This window comes from Hippoglossus hippoglossus, chromosome 22 (assembly GCF_009819705.1).
Source record: "Hippoglossus hippoglossus isolate fHipHip1 chromosome 22, fHipHip1.pri, whole genome shotgun sequence".
NCBI lineage: Eukaryota > Metazoa > Chordata > Actinopteri > Pleuronectiformes > Pleuronectidae > Hippoglossus > Hippoglossus hippoglossus.
In genome coordinates this window covers 23028216-23051952 of record NC_047172.1, presented here as the reverse complement: position 1 = coordinate 23051952, position 23737 = coordinate 23028216, and the positions used below count along the sequence as shown (strand labels likewise).

The 23737-nt window shown below is 40.9% G+C and overlaps 4 protein-coding genes, 1 long non-coding RNA gene and 7 other non-coding genes across 14 annotated transcripts; 10 read left to right on the top strand and 2 right to left on the bottom strand.

Annotated features, from left to right (window-relative positions):
* Positions 1-2660: 2660 nt before the first annotated feature.
* LOC117756263 (histone H2B-like) lies at positions 2661-9236 on the top strand. The gene is made up of 2 exons (XM_034576688.1): positions 2661-3068; positions 9220-9236. Exon 1 carries the CDS (start codon positions 2661-2663, stop codon positions 3033-3035), a length of 375 nt encoding a protein of 124 aa, XP_034432579.1. The 3' UTR covers positions 3036-3068; positions 9220-9236.
* LOC117756232 (histone H3) lies at positions 8004-8493 on the bottom strand. Its single transcript, XM_034576653.1, has one exon. It carries the CDS (start codon positions 8459-8461, stop codon positions 8051-8053), a length of 411 nt encoding a protein of 136 aa, XP_034432544.1. The 5' UTR covers positions 8462-8493; the 3' UTR covers positions 8004-8050.
* LOC117756259 (histone H2A-like) lies at positions 8638-9210 on the top strand. The gene has a single exon (XM_034576683.1). The coding sequence runs from the start codon at positions 8802-8804 to the stop codon at positions 9186-9188; it is 387 nt and encodes a 128-aa protein (XP_034432574.1). The 5' UTR covers positions 8638-8801; the 3' UTR covers positions 9189-9210.
* Positions 9237-13036: 3800 nt separating the features above from the next.
* Positions 13037-13849, bottom strand: LOC117756216 (histone H1-like). Of its 3 annotated transcripts, none has more exons than XM_034576633.1 (2): positions 13285-13849; positions 13037-13242 (listed from the first exon to the last, which is right to left on the bottom strand). In XM_034576633.1, the coding sequence occupies exons 1-2, from the start codon at positions 13810-13812 to the stop codon at positions 13132-13134; spliced, it is 639 nt and encodes a 212-aa protein (XP_034432524.1). In that variant the 5' UTR covers positions 13813-13849; the 3' UTR covers positions 13037-13131. The 3 variants fall into 3 exon arrangements, with proteins under 3 accessions (XP_034432524.1, XP_034432523.1, XP_034432521.1); XM_034576632.1 differs by having other exon boundaries at positions 13037-13263; positions 13306-13849; XM_034576630.1 differs by having other exon boundaries at positions 13037-13849.
* Positions 13850-19593: 5744 nt separating this feature from the next.
* Positions 19594-19673, top strand: LOC117756886. Its single transcript, XR_004612950.1, has one exon. It is a non-coding gene; the product is annotated as a small nucleolar RNA SNORD74 (small nucleolar RNA).
* A 142-nt stretch (positions 19674-19815) lies between these two features.
* LOC117756309 lies at positions 19816-22831 on the top strand. Its single transcript, XR_004612771.1, has 11 exons — positions 19816-19859; positions 20005-20052; positions 20228-20271; positions 20639-20687; positions 20879-20928; positions 21118-21144; positions 21327-21587; positions 22108-22160; positions 22332-22361; positions 22587-22640; positions 22738-22831. It is a non-coding gene; the product is annotated as an uncharacterized LOC117756309 (long non-coding RNA).
* Positions 20091-20159, top strand: LOC117756907. Its single transcript, XR_004612971.1, has one exon. It is a non-coding gene; the product is annotated as a small nucleolar RNA SNORD75 (small nucleolar RNA).
* LOC117756878 lies at positions 20731-20809 on the top strand. The gene has a single exon (XR_004612942.1). It is a non-coding gene; the product is annotated as a small nucleolar RNA SNORD79 (small nucleolar RNA).
* LOC117756890 lies at positions 20968-21050 on the top strand. The gene has a single exon (XR_004612954.1). It is a non-coding gene; the product is annotated as a small nucleolar RNA snR60/Z15/Z230/Z193/J17 (small nucleolar RNA).
* LOC117756888 lies at positions 21180-21262 on the top strand. Its single transcript, XR_004612952.1, has one exon. It is a non-coding gene; the product is annotated as a small nucleolar RNA snR60/Z15/Z230/Z193/J17 (small nucleolar RNA).
* On the top strand, positions 22197-22263 carry LOC117756905. The gene has a single exon (XR_004612969.1). It is a non-coding gene; the product is annotated as a small nucleolar RNA SNORD78 (small nucleolar RNA).
* Positions 22445-22517, top strand: LOC117756884. The gene has a single exon (XR_004612948.1). It is a non-coding gene; the product is annotated as a small nucleolar RNA SNORD47 (small nucleolar RNA).
* Positions 22832-23737: the final 906 nt, after the last annotated feature.

The window sequence follows — 23737 nt, the reverse complement described above, 5'->3', positions numbered from 1 at the left end:
ACGCCCACTGATATAGACTTGTAATTGAAAAGGTTAAGTATTACTGAATGGCTTCAACACAAATATCACTAGTATCAGGGACGCTGTCATATTCACTGCAATTATATTTGCATTGATGCATCTTACAAACAGCAACATTTTTTTCCAAGTCAACCACATCAAAGTCTTTTCCCACTCGTTTCTCATCCGAAAAGGAGTTCAAAAGCTCCACAGCTCCACCAAAACCCGTTTCCCAGCTGCTCCACATGTTTGTTCAGAGAGACCGAGTAAAAACAAGCACCTGCTGATGATCCCTTTGTAATAAAGTCAAGTTATTGTGCAGGCAGCAACACACCGCTGATGGACGAGGCTCATGGTGAAGTTGAGCCAGACTTCCTATCAGAGCCGTGAACGTTTCATGCTGAGGATGCTGGAAGAGCCATTCTATAATTAGGGCTACATTTCATGTCCATTGGGTGAATTTATCAATTTTACTAAATATTCACTTCAAGCGATGATCAAATCAATATTGGGGAACATTTCTCTTTCATTTAATGACAAACAGTCAACAGGTTCCATCATCAAATGCAACAGAAACAATCGACCACATCGAATGAATGCAAACACCAGATCAAACCTAAATAAAACTGTTGAAGTGCAGCACCTAAACATAAAAAAAACAGCTCTTTCCATGGTCCTGATACAATGTATCAATTGTATCAGTTTAATATTTGTCGCCTTTGTCAGACCTGGTTTCAACTTTAGCTCCAAGTATAGGTGTGAACACACCAAAGCAGGGCCATAGCAAAGGTTGGAAAAACATGTTGATTTTACATTTTCTGAAGTTATCCAAGTTTATAGTCTTATTTTTATACATTTAAAATATATGTTGTAGTGTGTGTCTGCTGGTATTTATTTATATTCCGCTTTGGGTGTTTGCGGCTTGTTGTTTGCGACAGTTGTGGAGGCCGTAGTGCAGGTTAGTGCACATGCGTAGTTATATATTGGTCATTGATATCATCTGGTGTGCGAAGGTCTGCGAAGGAGTGGATCAACACAAGTTCTTGACAGTGACACCGTGATATATGATCGTGCGACCTGCAACGGGCAGTGTGACGATGGACATGTAACGGATACTTGGACTTTACGCATCACCAAGTCGGTAATGGACAGAGATAAGGTGTTTTTAAAAAGCCATTTGCTGGAACCGTGCAAATAAACCCTTTCAAGTTTTTCCCGGCCTCCGGTTGAAGTGTGTTGACATTGGGTTTTCACAACCAGGCCAGAAGTATATCTGTTGGACACGAGTTAAACTTGATTATCACTCTGCAGGCTGACATTAAGTGGCCTATTGAAACTTGGAGCGAGGTAAAATGGCCAATACACCTTCCATTAAGTTTAATGCCATTGATGATATCATAATAAACCCTTACTGATTGGAATGTGGCTTTAACCATTTCTTTGTGATGGATTTTCTTGCAGCTACACTCAGGAGTTTTTTCAGAATTTAGTGCCAGAAGGAATTTACATTTGGAAAAGCCCAAAACAAATGGTAGTGATTTTAGATGGTGCTTGTTGTTTCATATCCTGAAGTCCTTTAAAGAGTCTGCCACAGGTTGAATAGACCTGGGTCCATGTCACTAGCATCTTGGGGCCCGGTTGGATTCTTTCCTCCTGATCCAGAGTCATTGGGTATTGTTGATTATATGTGGCTTTCACTGTCGGGATCAACAAACCCTTCATTTCCTTGTACCACTCAGATGGAAAACCATCTGGTCCTGCTGCTTTATTGGGTTTCAAATTACATATTACACTTTTGATTTCTTCATTTTTGATTTAACTAATTCGGAGCTTGTTTTGTTCTTCCTTCATCTTAGGTAATTTTATCGGATCAAACAATTCTTCCATCCATTGTTTGGAGAAAAAACTGCTTTTTTAAATATCATTAGAATAGATCTCATGTAGTTTGTTATTTTTCTTATCTATTTCCATTTTCATTCATGGATTTGGTTTTTAGACATCTTTTTTTTTTTTAATCGGACTGTAATTGCTCCATTTGTATTTTCTCTGTTTTTTAAAATGAGAGTTGTAACCTATCATTTCCCCCTCAGGACCACTTTACACCCATGGCAAAGTATTGGAGAAGACACTTCCCCACTTTCATCCCAAAATTATCTTGTATGGGTTTTTTGCTGTTTTTTTATTTAATATCCCGACGTTCAGTCTCCAGGTTGTGGTCCTATAGCTAGATCCATATGAATTGGGCTCTGATCTTTCAGGTCCATTGTCCCAATATTTCCATTTTTCACCAAAAGCCTACTGTGACCATTAAGTGTTCCCTTAACATTTAGAGCTGTGTATTTATCAGGTTGCTTTAGTTCAGATTGTTTTAAATGATACTAATGTGATACTAACATCAATAATAATAACATATAAAGTTTCAGACATCTTGCATTTCTTAACCCCCCAAATGTTCCAGTTGAGCTCTACAGTTCAACCTCTGTCAGCAGCAGAATAATGGACTCATGAACGTGGAGACACTCCCACGTGCTGTTACACTGACGCTCAACATTCAGCCAATGACAGAGAGGGAACGGCACAGCGACATTTACATGTCATGTATATAAATACAGCCTGGCCACCGACGTCTTTTATACATTTGATCGACTCATATCTTGACGATGCCTGAACCAGCGAAGCCTGCGCCCAAGAAGGGCTCCAAGAAAGCGGTGGCGAAGGCCCCCGGTAAGGCCGGAAAGAAGAGGAGAAAGTCCAGGAAGGAGAGCTACGCCATCTACGTGTACAAGGTGCTGAAGCAGGTCCACCCCGACACTGGGATCTCCTCCAAGGCCATGGGCATCATGAACTGCTTCGTGAGCGACATCTTCGAGCGCATCGCCGGTGAGGCCTCTCGTCTGGCTCATTACAACAAACGCGCCACCATCACCTCCAGGGAGATTCAGACCGCCGTCCGCCTGCTGCTGCCCGGGGAGCTGGCTAAACACGCCGTGTCTGAGGGCACCAAGGCCGTGACCAAGTACACCAGCTCCAAGTAAACGACTCTGCGGAGACATCACATCAAAGCAACGGCTCTAAAAAGAGCCACACACTTTCTCTATGGAGACAAACTGTCCTGACTCGAACGACATGTCCATCAATATTAAAATATACGTTTTAAACTAATACTGCAACTGTGGTTGATTGGATCATGGTTGAATTTAATAACTAGCATTCATATTGAATTTTTCCAAGCCACAGGCACAATAGCTTACAAATAGTAAAATTTATTTTTTTAGTAACACTGGTGTATTGAGACTTTTTGTAATGAGGAGTCCCCTAATGGTCATCGATTTATGATCTTTTATTATCAATATACCCATTTATTTATAGTCCACATTAGCTCCACAACATCCATTAAGAGCCACAAACTTAACAGCACCTAAACACAGCAAACAGCTCTGTCCATGGTCCTGAAACAAGGTTAAGATTATACTCTGAAAATTACAGCCTTTTTCTGATGTGCTTTTATCTGTAGTTTCAAGTTTGTTAACACTACTATGCAGGGCCATTGTCATGGTTGGAAAAAACTAGTCAGAATAGTGTTAGAGGTTTACATGTCCATCAATAGTAAAACAATCCACTTTTAACGAATACCGTAACTGCGGTTAAACAGATCATGATTGAATTAAATAATTGGGGTTCATATTGAAAGTTTTCTTGTCCCGTGTCAACAGGGACAATATATTACAAATATTATTTTTTAAAAAGGGAAAAAGATGATCGTGATAAATTTGGCCCATTTTCAATATAATCTGTTATTTTAAATGCATTAAATTATACAAATTCTCAAAACAGTTGGTCCGGCCTGCTGCCTCTGAATATTATAGTCAAATTAGCTGCAGCGACAAGACCTGTTACAGGCTGATTTCCGCCGGTTGAAAATCGCCCACATCGCTCTGATTCATAATGGCCGTTCTACCCCTCAGCTGTGACTGAGGGGTAGAGCAGTCGTCCTCCAACCTGAAGGTCGGCAGTTCGATCCCCAGTCTTCCCCATCTGCATGCCGAAGTGTCCTTGGGCAAGATGCTGAACCCTGAATTGCCCCTCATAGAACAACAAAGTGCTGCTAATAGATGCACTGTATGAATGTGTGTGTGAATGGGTGAATGTAACACGGTACTGTATAGAGCTTTGAGTGGTCAACAAGACTAGAAAAGCGCTATATAAATACAAAACCATTTACCATAATAAGACGTTGTTTTACAAAGTGCAGACACTGCAATCATCGACAGCAAACACACACAGGCCCCGGGGCCCCGCCCACTCGCTCAGAGCAACACAATGGAGCGTTACCATGAACCATCTGGTAAGTGACTTTGTTGAAGAACAGTGGAAACAGTGGAAATACAAAGTTTCTCTCTGGTCACAACTGCTCAATAATCTGTGCCGCTGCTTCATAATCAGAGCAGAAGCTGCAGTTGGTTCTTACCGAGCTGGAGCTTCTGTGTCTTCCTCCACTCTCCTGCTGACCTGCTCTCACTGACACTAATAAACACTCATCAGTACATGAAGTAACTCAGTGTTTATTTGATTCACTCCAGAGTTTATGTCTTAAGTGAAGACTAATAGAAAGTTTTTCTTGTTGCAGTAATTTCTAACAAACAAGTTCACAATGACCGAATTCAGAAATGGACACTATGACAAATATAAATGAAGAGCCTTAAACTTTAAGGTGACACATTTTCCCTAATTCCGGTGATACACCAAGTAAAGTCGAGTGATCTGAGCACGTTGGTTTCAAGTTGTAAGGAAACGTTTGAGGCTTTGTGTGCTGAGTCTGCTAATGATGATGGATTTATTGGTTCTGTTGATGTTTCATTCGTTAAAAATAAGCTGATGCAGATGATTCAGTCATTAAAAATGTAAATGTAAAATCAGTGAAGAAAAACATTTGATATTCCACAAACACATTAACTCCTAAAGTGTTTCATGGACTGAAACACTTCACCCACCTTTCCATCGGCATAGTGGTGACTACAAAATGGGTGAATTTTCATTTTTCGGTCAACTATCCCTTTAAAGTTAGTGTAAATGTGGATATGATTGATGGAGGCAGGAGGAAAGTGTTTTATTTATGTATAATTAAAGTTGGAAAAATCAAGCCCTACCAAATTAAAAAGGGAAAAAGGTTTCATGCAGGTGCTTAACCTAGAACACTAACGAACAGTTAGTAACACCATCACTAACGTCGGGTATATTTTATCCGATATATTATATCGGGTAAAATATATAATTTTCACTCTTCAGAACCCAACGGGTGATGTCACGGACACTATGTCCATCTTTATATACAATCTATGGTATAGACACAACACAAATATAAAATTATACCCAGGAACTTTAAGGCGACACATGTTCCCACATTCCCGTGATACACCAAGTAAAGTCCAGTGATCTGACCACAGATTCATTGGTTCTGTTGATCATTTATCATTTGTAATCAATAAGCTTAATCATGTTGAATACATTCATAAATATCCTGCATAACATCTACAATCTAAAATATTTTCATTTTAAATCCAATAGCAGTTTCAACTTGGATGTGTTTTGTCCCATGTGTCAAGAATCAGTGATCTGCGTTATTCATGAGGAGAAGGTGGTGGATTTTTTCCCTGATAGTTATAATGCATTTTTAAAGAAGCACATGAAATCATTGCTCCTCAGAGCAAGAGGAATAGATGGATCAGTAGAACTATGACTCTCTGTCATCTCTCAGTGCTTTCTTGTTATATATCAGGCTATCTTTCCAGGCCAGGTGAAAATCATCTTGGTTGGTGGAACGCCACTTCCTCTCCAGCTTCTGTGATGTCTGTTTTAAAACACGTATTGATAATTATACCATGGAGCTAATCTCCTCTGGTTTACTCCCTTATTGTTCAGTGTCAAGGGTGGTTTGTAATGAGGCTGCTGTACATTTAACAAAGTAATCAACTATTGTGGGATGTGAAGTTTTGATGTAATTAAAACATAGTAGTTGGACAGAAGAGGGTTTTGGGAAATATTACATTTCCAACATCTATATCATATGTCAGAAGAAGATCAAGAGTGAGATTGAGTTTATTCACATGTTGAGTAAAACCAATTGAGTCTATTAATGATGTAGTGGAAAAATAACTAAGTGTGGTTAAACCTATTTTGTTATTGAAAAGTAAGTTTTTGCAGAACTGTTTGAGACTTTTATGACCTGAAACCTTTATGACCTTTTTATCACTTATGTTCTCTCCAAAGAACTGAATTCATGTCTGCTTTAACTCCAAAGGAAAAATATGTAAATCCGATTTCTGTGTTTTAATTCCTCTCTCAAACTGCACTTACAGAACCAGTCTGAACTGGCTCTGACAAACAGCCTTAGTTATCCTATATAAGATCCTTGCATTTCACTGTCCAGCATCTTCACCTCTGAGATCCCTGTGACTCTCTGTGTTGATCCTTTCTGCAGAAAGCTCCTATTAACATACACAAAGACACATTTGCTGTTCCAGCCTCTTGTATTTTCAGATTTCCATCACAATTAATTAAATGATGAACTAAAACTATCACTGGAAAACAAATGAATGTTGAAATCACCTGTTGGGGTCAGGCCAGAACAAAGGAGAATGACGAGGCCTACATGGGCCTTTGAGAGCCTGCCTTGAGTTGTTTCCTGCCGTGAGGCCGAAGAGCACCCAGAATGCTTCAGGGGACCCCTATGTTTTTTAAACCGCCGCCCGAGTTTAAACTCGGCCTTCCATTGGCTGAGAGCCAACAGACCCCACGGCCCCCCCTGGAGGGAGGCCGGACACTTCTCAGGTAATAAATACAGAGAATCCCTTCAATTCATTGCATTTTCCCGTGCGCTGGAGATTGGACCAGAACCTCTCCCGGTTCCTCCAGATGATCCAGACACTTAAAGGGAGCAACCAATCCAAACGTTTGTATTTTTATTTTTAACTTAAGTTCATTCCCTTTTATTTTTGTGAACTTCCCATTCGGCGCTTTGAACCACGAGATAGACCAAAGCATCCCTTTGTTCTCCATTTCCTGTTGGTCGAACCACGAGTTTATACCGCCATCTTGAATTCGATCCTACATCAAATCACGTGGTTAGACCGCCATCTTGAATTCAGTCACACGACACCACGCGGTTAGACCGCCATCTTGAATTCAGTAATACGTCATCCCCGTGACTTCGTACGCCATCTTGACTCCCCCTCACACACTCACACACACACACACACACACACACACACACACACACACACACACACACACACACAGCATGTGTGTTATAAATCGTGATAGGTGTTTGTGGTTTTATCTTTGATATAGTGGTTCTTGTTAGGATAGTAGTCATTAACATTGATGTTATTATCTTAAATAAATTCTATTGTATTTAAAGTAGTAGGTATTTTTGTGATTATTTGTGCATACGTATGTGCATACAGCTGGATTATGATAGCCAGTGCTTGAACTTAAAATCTTCACTGTTTATTATATAATCATTAATAGTAAATATTGAGATTTTATGAGACTGATCTTTACAGATTGATTGTTGGTCCCTGATACCAGGGTGGTGCCCCGTCTTTTATAAATTATTACAAATTGTATTATTCTTAATTGATAATTTTATTGTTTCTCATTAATTATTTCATTATTCTTAATTGATAACTCTGTTTTAATTAATAATTGTATTATTTTAAATCATTTTATGATTATTAATAATTAGCCAACATCAAGTCTACCTACTATTGCACAACACCTATTATAATGACTTTATTTGTCCTAAGAACTAGCTCAGATAGAAATTCAGAGTAAGGGGTAGAAGATACGAACCTTAGAAAAATGGTGTTTGACATCCTTAATGTTAACATGTTATTAGATAACCAAGTATATAGGTAAATTATTTGACCATCAAAGCTACTAGATTTGTGAGGGATCAGAAACTAGTGAGAGCAGCGGAGGAGTTTTGTCTTGAGTGCAGTGAAGTGGCTCTTAAAAGAGCCGTTGTTATCGTCAGTGGAGCAGCAGCAGTTTAAGCTCTCTCTCCGCGGATGCGGCGGGCCAGCTGTATGTCCTTGGGCATGATGGTAACCCTCTTGGCGTGGATGGCGCACAGGTTGGTGTCCTCAAACAGGCCGACCAGGTAAGCCTCGCTGGCCTCCTGCAGAGCCATGACAGCGGAGCTCTGGAAGCGCAGGTCGGTCTTGAAATCCTGAGCGATTTCTCTGACCAGGCGCTGGAAGGGCAGCTTGCGGATCAGCAGCTCCGTCGATTTCTGGTAGCGACGGATCTCTCTCAGAGCCACGGTACCGGGCCTGTAACGGTGAGGCTTCTTCACGCCGCCGGTGGCCGGGGCGCTCTTACGAGCAGCCTTGGTGGCCAGCTGCTTCCTGGGGGCTTTGCCTCCGGTGGATTTACGCGCAGTCTGCTTGGTTCTTGCCATTTTGTTACTTGTCTGTCTGATCGTGAGGCGAAGGGGCGACACTCTGCTTTTAAACGGCGGAGCCAGCCGTGAAATGGTGACGCTGCTTCAGATCCCCGGGTCCTGATTGGTGAGAGGCTCCTCCTGGAGCTCAGGGCCGCCCAAAGAAGCGACCCACCGCCTGATTACTCGATGATTATTGGACAAAAGTGCAGGCCGTCCTCCGCTGCTCTGCTGGAGGCTTCTATTCTGGTTGGTCTGGCATGAACCGTCCCGCTCGATCCGCGGATATATAAAGGAGGGTTCGAGCTGTTCACAGCAGTTTCTTTTGACGTGTTTTAGGAAACAAACTTCATCCATAATGTCTGGCAGAGGTAAAACCGGCGGAAAGGCCAGAGCGAAGGCAAAGACTCGCTCGTCCCGCGCTGGGCTCCAGTTCCCCGTCGGTCGTGTCCACAGGCTGCTGCGTAAAGGCAACTACGCACATCGCGTTGGTGCCGGCGCCCCCGTCTACCTGGCGGCGGTGCTGGAGTACCTGACCGCTGAGATCCTGGAGCTGGCTGGAAACGCCGCCCGCGACAACAAGAAGAGCCGTATCATCCCCCGCCACCTGCAGCTGGCCGTCCGCAACGACGAGGAGCTCAACAAACTCCTGGGCGGAGTGACCATCGCTCAGGGCGGCGTGCTGCCCAACATCCAGGCTGTTCTGTTGCCCAAGAAGACCGAGAAGGCCCCCAAGTCCAAGTAAAGCAAAGCTGATGGAAACCACCGACACAAAGGCTCTTTTAAGAGCCACACACTCTCCTCTGGTAGAGAGCAAATCTCCTCATGTCACACACCAACTTCACCAACCACCAAAATACACAAGTGCAGATGAAAAAAATAAAAGATGTTTATTGTTTTTCAACATGTTACTTAAACATTTTAGGGAAGGATTAAACTGATCTTTGAGTTAACTACATAAAGAATGTAATAGTGGTGTGCGATACTGCAAGATTTGGTATCGATCCGATACCAAGTAAATACAGGGCCAGTATCACCAATATTGATACCGATACCGACACTTTTTAATAATTAAGGTGGATGCATCATCAAATTGCTAAATCTGAACGAATTTTCACGACCTGTAATTGTTTTTGTGATTTGTCCTTTGGATTGTTAATTAGTTCAAATCCACGACAGAATTTGGGCAAAGATTGTTCGTAAATAGAAAATACTTTATCATAAAAGTTTTTGTTCAGAAACGACAGTAACAACAGAACAGTTACAAAACTATTTTTTCCCCATACATTGTCATGTCGGGATTTTTTTCTTTAATAAACAAAGTGCACTGCACAACAAATATTATAAAACATTTAAAACAAATTCAGCCTGAATCTGAAAATATAGCCACACGGCGCTCCTCTTCCTCTCTGCCATTCTTCTGCTCCGTCTCTGTGCTGCTGGCCGGGGGGAGGGGGAGGAGGTGTGCCTGCTCCGTGCTGTGACTGGAGCGGCCTTATCGATCTTATTACACTGGTATTGATCAATATCAATACCAACGTTGGTATCGATATTATCGATATTTGGATCGATCCGCCCACCACTAGAATGTATGTGTACATGTACTTTTGTGTACATACAGAGTTTGTGACTCAGATTTAACCTTAGTTAACAAGGTATTTATTACATTAACATCATTGTAACACTTGTAACAGTGATACAACATGAACTTGTAATGGTGACACAGACAGCATTTGTGTATGTGTGTGTATACATGTATATGTGTGTATGTATGAATGCAGTGAACATTGACTGACCATTGGCTCTTTTACCCCACAACCACCAATTTGAAAAAAACAGTTTCACACAGTAGCTCAGATCAACGGTTCTGTTAAGTTTATTATCTTGATTTGTAGCTTACAATGACTTAAATTAACATGTAATAATGTCAAAAACATCTCTAATTTAACTAAGATACAACGGTTATAATTTTAGCAACATGATGAATTCACTTTGCTTGACAAATATATATTTGTTCTAGTTTGCTTACCACTCTCCATGTGCTTTAGTGAAAGATGGAATGAGTAATGTCGACCACATTTCCTTAATTACTATTACTTTTTTTTATAGTTATCTAAATACAGGCCGTGGCTCATCTTACCCACTGGCTCGACTTACCCAGTTGTCACCGACGTGTGTTTCTTCACAGACTTGAAGCGTAAAGCAGCTGCGCTCTGCTCCACAACATCCATTCAGAGAAACAAACTGTTGAGGTGCAGCACCTAAACACAACAAACAGCTCTGTCCTTGGAAAAACTAGTCAGGATAGGGTTACAGAGGTTTACATACAAAGGAGAGTTATTATGATCTGAGAGAAACTCTCTTTTAAATCTGAAATTGAAATGCTATTGATTTACACTTGAGCACTGGGTGTTAATGACCATATATGGACACACCCAAGCCAATAGCCAATATTTGAAAAGCATATGTCAGGTGGGTATTACTTAGATTTACTTTCACAGAAGATCTAATGATATTTGCAGGAAACAAGTTAACTTAGTGTTTTAATCATGAATCTGAGAAAAACGTCACCTGGAAAAACCCTCTGCTCACTGTGACTAAATTTAACCACGTGACTTTCCCTCTGTTGGTGTTGCCTGATGACAGTTCATCAATACTTTAGTCATACATTTTTTCTAACACTATTTTTATCGAAATTTCAAGTGTATATCAAAACATATACAGCAATAAACAAAAATAGAAACAAAAATATATACCTCATACAGTCAGAGGTTCACACACACGCACATAAACAAAAAAGTAAACAAAGCATTTTCATGTCACGTGACCACATGACGTCTATCAGGTAGCTCTGCAAGTTTTGCTGACTCGTACCCTGTGCTGAGGCAGTGAAGACGTCTGTAGTACAACTCTATATAATAAAGTAAGAATTTGAAATTATGTTATTTTAAGGTGAATGCATTTTTTCTGTACTCATTTGGTTAGCCATGTGTTAGCAAGTTTTAATGCTAGCTAAACCAGGTCATTTGCATTAATTTCCCATGAAAGTGGCAAACTTTTGTTGTGTCTGTTCGACTAGTGAAAAGATAATATTGTTGCTATTGTTTTTTCGGAAAACTTAATGGTAGTAAATTATGTCAAGGCTCATTTTTCTATAGTGCTTGAATTACATTAATTTGAGGTCACTGGTTTGTTATCAGGGACATCTTAGTTATAATATTTTAGTATGGCTCTTTTTATCATATACATATTTCGAATTTATGAATACTACTTCTATTATTCTAAACTTAGAAATGATTAGAATGTTTGAAGTACCAGACAGTGAGTACTGATTAAAGAGTAAGAATTCATATTTCCTTCTTTGATCTGTAATGCAGTTTAGTAAAATGACACCACTATGTCTTAGGCCTAATATTAGTGAATAAGAGTCAGTAGTGACAGTTATGGATAACAGTCCAGACAAAAAAGCTAAATGTGAAATCTTACATTTTCCTTTGTGTGTACAGGTTTGCTGTTTCTTCTAAAGGTCGCAATTAATGCTGTATTTGGTCCCAAAATGAACTATGAACGTCATTTCCATGTATATTTAAATAGGATCGACAAACCCAAAATGGAAATGGGGCACTTTAGAGAATAGCTTTAAAATTACCATAGATACTTACTAATATATTATGCAAATGTATTATGGCATTTGCAGAATGTCAGGGTGGTGTGATCAATTAAGAATATTTATGGAGACAAATAATGATTACAAGTTTAAATTCAGAACATTTAATTAATATCTTCTCCATCTTGAAGCTATTGCTTTATTGTTGAAGAGTAACTGGCAACAAACATAAATGTTTGTATAAATCAAATGCAACTGTACGATGCTGCATTTTGTAAATTGAATCAAGTGGCAGATGGTCTTTATGAAAAATGCAAAGACTGCCTTATTTCTGTTTCACGACGATCTGAAATTTATAAACATTATAAGCTGGAACACAGACATTATGGACGCTGCCATTCATATCTATTCATCTATTTCAACACTCCGTGTACCTGCAAGATTGGAATGCAGACCTGTGGTCTGTATCATACGATAACTGCTAAGAAACTGAGCCAAATAAATAAAAATGCATGTTTTGGCCCTTGATGTCAAAAATATGATCTTACACACCAAATCTGCTTGTGCTATTTTGTTTTTTAAAGATCAATGCGGAATTTATGAGAATTTCCACTGTTCCACTTCAACCACGCTTGCTGGCTACATTAGACCAGCACCACAGCAAGCTGACTGACATCATCAGAAACAAGGGGGGAGTCTTCAGAGAGAAGACCCGGAATGAAAGTTCAGGTATGTACTTGCTCAGTATATTGAAAATACGCCCAGTACATTAAAAATAATTGTTCTATCACTTAAATAGCAACATTGTCAATGTTTATGCTCAAATTTGAACAGAGTCTAAAGATATGTTTTATATCACTTGATAGTATTTGATGTTTTGATACTTCTAAATCTTGACATTACTGAAATAGATATTTAATATATTTCTGTATAACTTGACTCCCTTTAGTTAAGAACTCTGTCTCTACATATTTATTGTCAGTGGTGATGATTGATGAGGAAGCAGCTCTTTGTGGATAGACGTGTGTGGCTCTTAAAAGAGCCTTTTACCAGGATGGACATGTTTCACAGTGAGGACATCTCACTTCTTCTTGGCTGCTGTCCTCTTCACTTTGGGTTTGGCGACCTTCTTCGCGGGGGCTTTCTTGGGTGCAGGGGCCTTTTTCACCACCTTCTTGGGGCTCTTCGCCACCTTCTTGGGGCTCTTCACCACCTTCTTGGGGCTCTTGGCCACTTTCTTGGGGCTCTTCGCTACCTTCTTGGGGCTCTTGGTGGGCTCCTTGGCCGCTGCTGGTTTCGTCCCCTTCTTCAGGGACTTTTTAGCGGCTGCGGGCTTCTTGGCTGCCGCTGACTTGGGCTTTTTAGCCACTGCGGGTTTCTTGGCAGCGGGCTTCTTCGCTTTGGGAGCGGCCTTCTTCTCCGGCTTCTGGACCTTGGTCTCCACCTTCTTGCTCATCTTGAACGAGCCGGTGGCCCCGGTTCCCTTGGTCTGGACCAGGGTCTCGTTGACCACCAGCTTCTTGATGGTGTTGTTGACGCGGGCATTGTTCTTCTCCACATCGTAGCCTCCGGCAGCCAGAGCCTTCTTGAGGGCGGCCACTGACACGCCGCTCCGCTCCTTGGACGCGGACACGGCTTTCACGATGAGCTCACTGACGCTGGGGCCGACCTTCTTCGGTTTCACGACCTTCTTCTTGGCCGCTTTAGCCTTGGCAGCGGCTGGAGCTGGAGCTGGAGCTGGAGCTGGAGCAACTTCTGTCATCTTTCTCTTTGTGTTTAGATCAACGAGGAACTATCGGAGTGAGTGACCGGACTGTAGAAGAGTCCTGATCGGGAGGCGGTACTTGAACACACCATGAGAACCGTGAAGACTCAGTCGAGCCGTGGCTCCTGTGTGCAGTGTGAACACCGAGACACTTGTGTTTTCTCTTCACTGATAAACGAGTGAAAACTCAGTGGGTGAGCGGTGCTGGAGGCTGACAGTGAGGAAGCAGGTAGCGGACTTGTCTGTCTTCATATTGAAGTCATGAAGAGCTCTGATGCTCTCTGCATTTTGTCGGTGGAGCCTCCAAACCTCACCCGTTCACCGCGGTGAGCAGCGCTGCTCAGCGGCTTTTCCCACTCGTTTCTCTCCTAAAATGAGTTCAAAAGCTCCACAGCTCCACCAAAACCCGTTTCCCAGCTGCTCCACATGTTTGTTCAGAGAGACCGAGTAAAAACAAGCACCTGCTGATGATCCCTTTGTAATAAAGTCAAGTTATTGTGCAGGCAGCAAACACACCGCTGATGGACGAGGCTCATGGTGAAGTTGAGCCAGACTTCCTGTCAGAGCCGTTAACGTGTCATGATGAGGATGCTGGAGAGTCGTTCTATTATTAGGGCTACATTTCAGGTCCATGGGTTTAATATGTCAATTTGATTAATATTCACTTCAAGCAATGATCAAATTAATATTGTGGCACAGTTCTCTTTCATTTAATACAAAAAGTCAACAGGTTCCATCATTTATTTTGCAGAAAATGTTTAAGCTTTACTGGAATTTGCAGTTTCTCTGCTGTCTGATTTAGTAAATACCAACTTTTGCTCTTCACATTAACACTAGGATACATGTTTTTTATATATTGTAAAATAATCATTAAAACATGACAGAGGTTTCCCAAAAACTATCTGACTCACACATTAAATTATTCATGTGTGTGAGAAATCTCTGTCAACCTGTCAATATGTTACCTATTGATCAATAGATCAAGTCTTCTCATACTTTTATAGCCAATAACATATTCATATTACAAATGAAGGCCTTAGTGTCAACAAACACTCTGTGTATCCAGAATGTACACACGTGTACAGTACGTGTAAGTGTGTGTGTAGATTGCTGTGTGTAAATTGGAGCATGTAAACATGTAATTTTAACCATTCAAACAGATTTTATTTATGTAGTACAAACACTACAATACAAAGTACTTTCCATGCTAACTATGATAAAAAACAACATCCCCCACCCCTCCACTCACCCCCATCCAAGCTCATAGCAAAACAATAATAACAGTGTTGTTGTTGATCTCATAGTTTTTAACTCATGAATCAAAGGTAGGAAAGCAAAGACAAAGGTGAGAGATGGTCACTCTGCCCAGGAGTTTGTTGAGCTCCTCGTTGTTGTGGATGATCAGCTACAGGTGGCAGGGGATGAAAATACCATGTTAAGGATGCCCCCACAAAACCATGACCATTTTTTCTAAGGTCCATTTCTGCAAATGAAACCAGATGAATATAGTAAAACAGAATCCAGCAGATTGACAGTTTGTAATCAACAACACTTTCAAGCATACATGAGGTGCTTTTAAAACTGGTCAGTATCCAATGATTGTAAATGACCTATTAAACATTAGTTTTTTTATTAGAATGTGTATATATATTCAGAATTATGTGCTAATTTGTCTAAACAGACGCACTATTGGTTTTGATGCATTTATTTTGAAATGGTGTAAACGGAATGAGAAATGTTATACTTTTATTTTGAAAAGGTAGTTCCCGAAAAACGAAGATGATCGGTAAAATGGCAGGTGTGCCTCGTTGTTGTATGAAAAAGCATTACCATTAGTTGTTTAGCACCTGGCTGATAAAGGCACAAGGTTTGTGGTTATTTCGTTTCTTGTTGTCATTATTATAGACTTAATTCTAAACGTCCTTTTGCAGTTTGCTGAGGTTAAGGACACGTGTGCGTGTGTGTGTTAAATTTACTGTAACTGACTGCTAAACCTGGTAGGTTATGCAGATTGTTTCATTTATTATTTGGGTTGGGTTTATTTTGTACTTTATGTTCAAGTATGTATCGTGTTATTTAAGTTAGTAATTTGTTGTCCTTTTTAAACGTAGCGACTCACCTCGCGTAAATGCCTGTAGCTTTCACGGCGCGGACAGATGTAATATACACACCAAATCCCTCGCTTCCGGTCCGAGCCGATATAAAACACCTGCCGTACAGCTGCGTCTTAAGGATGGTAGCAGCGGAAACGACAGGACGCCAGCTGCACGGTGATTCCTTACCTTACGGACATATTGTAATCCTCGTTTAACACCCCTCGCCGAGCGGAATGAGATAGGAAGCAGGTTTTATTCACTTTGCTACAGGTAGTGCGGAATGGGAGTCGCTATGTCACATTAACCCGTCAAACTTGTCTCACGTGGTTATTTGTTTGTTTAGCTGATGTTTAGGTATTTTAACGGTTGTATTTGTCTTTTATTAAATGATTATGTTGTACTTGTTGTCGTTCTAGTTTTACGGTGTTTCTACGGCGCCACGATGTAATGTCTGAATAAAGAGCCGTGACGCATCAGTTCGAAACTCTCTGCGTCATGCTTTGCCAGCCAGGGGCTGTTACATTTACAATGTGGGACAAAGTATGATTATACTGAAACTGTATCATTCACACTAATAATTTGTTGTTATGTTTACGATAATATGAAATGGGGTTTATAAAGTGACAAAGAATTTCATTTAAGTTGAATATGTTTATATGCAGCCCTCTATTAAGAGTTTATTTTGTTAAGATATATAGCTATTAAGTATATAAGGGAAGTAATTAGGGCCCGAGCACCTCCGGTGGGAGGCCCTATTGTATTTCGAAGGATTTGTATTTCCCTTTTGGGGCTTTTTCAGGGCCTAGACATGCTCAAATTGTTACCAAAATTTGCAGGGAATTCAAAACCCCAAAAAGTAATTGTATTCTGGAGTAATTTGAAATGGCCGTGGAAAAATGGCTCAACAGCGCCATCTAAGGAAAAGCCCCTCAGTTAGCTTTCACCGATCTTCACAAAAATCGTAGCCCAGGTGTATCATGACAAGACAAACAAAAAAGGTCAGAGGTGCAATTGGGGAAAAAAGCAACAGGAAGCCTGCCATTTGGACTTTAGTGGCCATATTGCCCATTTTTACTTTGATGTACTTGTCCCAGGGCTTTCATCAGATCAACTTCATATGGAGATGCGTGTCATCACAACAAGATGGAGATGAAAACTACCCCAAAGATAGATTTTTCGTCACATGGTGTGACCGTGGCGTGGCATCTAAGTTTGATTACACGCCATCAAAACACGAGGTTCTGTATCTTGGACATACATGGTCCAATCGAGTCCAAACTAGACATGTAAGACAAGAGTCCCGGCCTGATGACATCTACATAGAAATCATGACTTAAAATCACAGCGCCCCCTGGTGGCAACAGGAAATGTCTTGTTTTTGGAATGTCTTACACTTGGAGGTATTCCTCCTCACCCACTGCTCGCAGCCGTGTCAAATGGGTCTCCAGACATTGATAATGTAGGCATAACATTACTGTGACTTTTCATCAAACGCCATAATAGTGGCGTGGCGTCAAATTTCATCAACTCGCCGTGACACACGAAATTAGTATAACTTCGGTGTTGGAGGTTCAACCTCCCTCAAACTACATTTGTGTAGCAACAGCCCCCCCTTGCAGACATTCAGATGGTTTTAAGGAATAGGCGTGGCAAAATAACTGACTAGCGCCCCCTAAAGTACAGCCCCGGCACTACGATTGGCAGACATGTTCAAAAATCGATAGGGACATGTGTCTTTTCATAACAAACAAATAAGTCTCTTGGATAGATATGCTAGACCAAACAGGAAGCCCGCCATTTTGACTTTAGTGGCCATTTTCCACATTTTTACTTTGAAGTACTTGTCGTAGGGCTTTCATCAGATCAACTTCAAATTGAGATGAGTGTCATCACAACAAGATGGAGATAAAAACTAACTCAAAGATCGATTTTTCGTCACACGGTGTGACCGTGGCGTTGCCTCAAAGTTTGATTACACGCCATCAAAACACGAGGTTCTGTATCTCAGAAATATTTGGTCCAATCGAGTCCAAACTAGACATGTAAGACAAGAGTCCCGGCCTGATGACATCTACACAGAAATCATGACTTAAAATCACAGCGCCACCTGCTGGCAACAGGAAGTGACATGTTTCATACTTTGATGCACTGCTCCTGGCTGCTTTACCATATACAGCTCAAATGAGCTCAGTCAAGTCATTGGACCATGGTCAGAATTGTGACATTTCCTCAAACCGTGTAAACATTGAGGTGCGGCGAAGGATCATCCTTCGCCAAAGGAGACGATGTTGTCATAACTACAGTGTGCATTGTCCTATCACTGCCAAACGTCTGTCTCATGATCAGAGATCAAGCCTGAACAGCTCTGTGTCAATATTTCCTCAGTGTCATAGCGCCACCTACTGATTCGCCATGAAACAGGAAGTACTTTGTGAATCCACTCTGCATTATCCTACCGGACCCCAAATGCTGACCTATAATCACAATCCAGACCTGCACAGCTCCATATATTAATATTAGTGCAGGGTCATAGCGCCACCTACTGATCAGTGTGATAATTAAGTTGTTGTAACATTGTCCAATTGACACAAAATTGCTCATGCTACATCAGAGCCCCTTCTTCAACAGATATATTAGTATGTATGTAATAATAGTGATGGCGCCACCTACTGGCAACAGGAAGTAAGCTTTGTTTTACAACTATCATTCGATTTACATAAAATTCACAGTGGGATGTGCTATTTGATAGCGTGGACCGTAATGAGCAATTAGCAGGCAAGGATCGACATCACGTGACGGACGCAGGAAGTGAAGCGTTTGTCCTTGCCGCAGTGCGCAAAACGCATGCAACGTGGAGACGTGCACTTGTTCAATGATCGCTCTCTCCACCAACAGGCTTCAAATTGCCTGTGCTCGGCCCGTTAGTGCTACAACGTAGCCCTACTTCTAGTTGTTATCAAATAATGTTTGTGATTCTTTGTGAAGTTCCATCACCACTGACGAGTAGCACACTTCAATAACTTCACACAGCACCGAACTACAGGCAGGTTCATCACTTTTTTGGGTCCCCAGGAAACATTTCCGGTGTCGTTTTCGTTATTTGTGGCGCTTTTCTATATTTGCGTGCTTTGGGACTTTATTTTTCAGCCCACGTGTCGTCAAATTGATGAAGTTGTTTTTTTGCATGTGTTTTGTTAATTTGCAGTGCGTTGAGCTCTCTCGGCCACCGTACAACACTATATAATCAGAATGGGACTTTTACTTCCGGAACCAGGCTGTTTGAGATCTACTCTCAAAAACAGAACCAGTCAGTCGAGTTGCCTTCCTGCCGAATATGCGCATTTCATTTCAGTAAATCCGTGAGGGCGGGTAGTTAAGGGCTGTTTTCTATGTTTGAGAAAAGGGCAAAAGGGCAAAAGCAGCTCAGTCTCATTCTCCGGCTCTCTCTCTGTGCAACACGTATGTCTCCTCCACCACGTGTCTCTGTGCTGCGTGTCGTCACTTTGTCTTTTAGCTTTTAATGTCTCCACTCTGTGTATTCATGTAACTTCCTCTGCTGAGCCCGCGCTCTGTGCACTGACGGGTTTGACCTGTGAGGCGCTGATGCTAGCCTGGTTAGCCGCAGCAGGCCTCGACCACGTGTTGCTTAGCGCGGGTTGAGATCAGCTCGGCTCGGCCTCGTCTCATCGCAGTGTGATGAAACAAATGTTGGTAGGGACATCTGACTACTGTGAGGAAACGCCAACTTTCTGACCGCGTGGGACACTGAGACACAAAGAGGCCGTTTTCACTGCAGAGCTCCTGCGCTGCCAGACTTTAGGGTGTGGACATGTTTTCAGTCAGAAGATGGCTGCATCTATTTCAATAAGTTTCGTGCTTAATCTGTTTTCCCATCTTTTTGCAGACTCGTCACCGACATCGACTCAAAATGAAGGTGAACAGCACGTGGTAAGTAAAAGCTATTAGGTTAGATGGACAGTAGTTTCTGAAACTTCTCACTGAGTTTGAATCAGTAGTGATAAATAAAGATTAGTTCCAGTTACTCAAGATGGCGTCCCGGACCCCTTCAACTAACGTGCCCTTCTTTCCTCAGGCTCAAACGGGTGTTTCCAGGCGTTTGGACTCATCAAATGCATCCCTGGTAATTGTACTTTTTAAACTCTACTAATCCAAAATGGAAGTCGCTGATGATTTCAATTATAAGAGTAGTGGACAGAAGTGATTTCTGAGCAGCTTTAGACGGAGACTTCCGTTTCCGCTGTGCACCATGCTCTCGGTGTCACATGGACAATACCAACATGCGCTTGTATCCGCAGGTTGGAGTATGATGCAGAGGTGTGAAGAAGCTGGGGATGATGAGGTAAAGCTCACGTTTTCTAAATGGCTTCTGTTTCTCTTGAGGTGTTTGCAAATCTTTATTTAGCTATTGAACATTTCACCAGGCTCAAAGACAAGGCCTCAGTTGTTGGTCTTAAGTCTGACAATTGTATTTTATAACTTGCATCCTTTTATTAACAGGATCCATTAAATCTGAACCAGTTTAATAACTCTCAAATCTCTTAATTTACAAGTATTTGATTTTAGAGCCACATCTGAAAACTCAAAGTGCAGTCTTGGCTCCACTCTGACCACACCTCCAGAGAAGCATCGGTCTGCACGTGATCCCTGTGCTGCTGATGACATTTATTTGCTATGTATTGGCTCACGTATATGTCTTGTTTCTGCAGGTGTGATCACACTGACTGAATTCACTCTTCGTTCACGACATTCAATAAGGTAACAAACTAGACTTTTATCTTGACATATTTGCCCCAAAACAAACTGTTAATGATGATTATTGTTAAACAATGGGAATCTCTCTGATAAAGGGTGAAAGAGAACTGTTTTCTGATGCAGTGCTGGTTTAGGAAAAGCTTGTATGTTTGCAGGTTTTTTTGTTTTCTCAACTTCTGGTGTTTGTCTTGCAGATGGTCTCGTGTTTGTGCATCTGGTCTGAACGCTCTAGTATGAGCTACTGGTGAGTTTAAGATTTTACCGGTTTAGTTTTGAAACTGGTCTGATACAATGATGATCCCATAGTTCAGCACAGTTAATCAATGAAGAAGAACTATTGTCTTTCGCTCCTATCTGATGTGTCGACTTCTATGACCTCCAATGTCTCCTCAAATGGGATTTGGTTTTAATTGAATTTCTTGTTTATTTTCAGAAACCTCTCTGGCTACAGAATGCTATGGTGAGTGAGACTGAAGTTTTATCCTTAAATGAAGTTTGACACAATGATGATACCATAGTTCAGCAGATTTAACAATGAAGAAGATCTATTTGTCTTTCGCTCCTAGCTGATGTGTCACCTGTAATTGTCCTCTAGTCCAAACAGTTTATTATGCATACTAACGTCCCCTCTGTTCTCCTCAGACATGTGACTTCTCCGCCGACTAAACTTCCAGCCTTGTTGGTACATCTCACATTCAAATCAAATGTTGCTAATGTTCAGGCGTGATGAATGTGAATCAGGTCGCTGATCCAGTTGAGGAAATATGTCATGTTTCTGATCTGATACTTGTTGCAAGAGATAAAATTGCTAGTTTCTGCAATCATCATAATTGAAGCTGTTTTTACTTTACAGATCTAATGGGATCTTGGGCAGTTGGGTGCAGAAGATGTCACACAAACAATGTGAGTATGAAAATAAAAACTGTAGAACCTCAGTCCCAGATGACAAGTGGAGCTGGACACAAACATGCCCTTTAGCTATCAGCAGGTAGTTGTCAAGACTGAAACTGCTAGTTGGCTTTTTTCACTTTATATCAAATAAAAGGTATGTAGTTAGGCTAGAACTGCAGGATTTAATTGGGATACCTATTCATAATGTAAACTTATGTTGAGTGGAAATAAAAGTCAAATTGGAAAATGCATGAATTGGAGTAAATTCATTTACAACTGACACCAGCTCCATTTGCTGGTTGAACTCCACCTCATCTGGGTCTGAGCAAGCAGCTCTGGTTCATTAGTTGGGAACTTGGTTGGTTTTAGTGAACCTCATGATCCCTGTAGTCTGACCTTGTGATGACTAGATGACGACTGACTTGAAACCATGGAGTCTTGTTATATTAGCTCTATCTGATTTGGTCAACGTAGAAAGCTTCACCCCATGTATGTTGTGCATACTCATCTTATGCTGTTCTGTCGTCTGCAGGTTCTGATCGCTCTCTGAGATCCGACTGAACGGCCAAGACGAGGTTGACTGAGGTGAGAATTCAGAGAATTGCAAAATGGCTTTTGCTGGTTCAGTGATGTCTTTAACAAATGTCTGACCTGAACTTGTAATGTGGACAACATTGTTGCTGAGTAACCTGCAAACTTGAAGCTTAATAGACCAATCACTGACTTGTAATAAGGGTATTTCTGTCTCTTCTCCAGGAAAAGGCTGCATCTCTTGGGCTGACCTTGGTAAGTATTTCAAAGTCTATGACAAAGTGCCAATGTTGGTTTGATAGAAAATATTGACATGAAAATCTGCTTAAATGGACCACTACCTGTGATGACAAGATTCTGCCAAATGATATCTCTTGATTATACCTTACCGTTCCATATTTCTCTGAGGTTGTGGTCTAAAACAAATGTTTTGTTACTTGATACCTGGTTTTATTTTAAAAGACTTGTTTCTTTCCACAGAAAGCAGATGTAATGTCCTCTGGCCCTCAGACAGCCTGATGTTTTACTCTAAAGGTAAGTACAAGCCTGCTAGAGTACAATATCTGAGTCGTGATGATATCAAATAGACTTTATTGTTCTGGATATTAAAACAAAGCTGCCTCTTTTTCAGATTCTGTGGTATTATGGCGACCGGAGTTTGACCTGCAGACAATTTAATATCTCTTGGCAAATGTGTTTTCAACATTGTTGCAATAAAATACTCAAAATGAAATATTGATGTTGTTTTTTTTGGAAAAATATGGAAATTGTGTTTTAAAGTATAATTGACTCAACTACAGAGCTGGTCAGTGATTGGAAGTCTTCATTGTGCCAGAAATCAATGATAAAATGCAATGTGATTGCAAAAATGTAAACAAGACTCATTTTAACTTAAGTAGGTTACTTAAGTCAGTTTGTAGGGATTATGCAAAACCTCAACTGATAGCCTTGAAATAGTGTGGGGTCAGGCATGTCTCAAAGAACCCGTTACATTTGTGTGGATCTGGGGTATTTGATATAACGTTAGGAAGTTTTTTTGCCTCTTACTGATCTCAAAAGAATTTGGCTATGGGGTAATTTGTCTGATGTGTGGGAAATGAGATTATTTTTTTTATATTGAATGTGCTTAGTTTTTAATCAGTTACAACCTAAGCCTTAAGCTCATCTATTGAATGGGCCTTGTTTTTCTGTTTAATTTTCATGTGCACTTTCAGGTTCCAGCTTTCAATTATAAAAATAGACATGGCAAGAAATCAACAGCATGAACAAATGTGTGATTCTTAAACTCTTCAAGCTAACAGCTACTCATAATGAACCCAACATTAAATCAAGGTCAAATAAAGACAGTAGGCAAACTGATCCCTTTTTTTTATTGCGGAGAACATTTCTTGAGTACGTGCTCGTCTCTAGACTTCTGAGGACACGCATTGACATGATTCATTCTCTAACCTTTACCATTGCAACTAAATACCTAACCTGAATCTACTTATAGCCCAAATCTACCTCTAACTCTAAAATCAAGTCTTAACCCTCAAACAACCCATTGACTGTGAGGACCAGGCAAAACCGCCCCACAATGATGAATTGAACCAAGATGGGCCATTATAACTAGATAGACATGCGCACACACA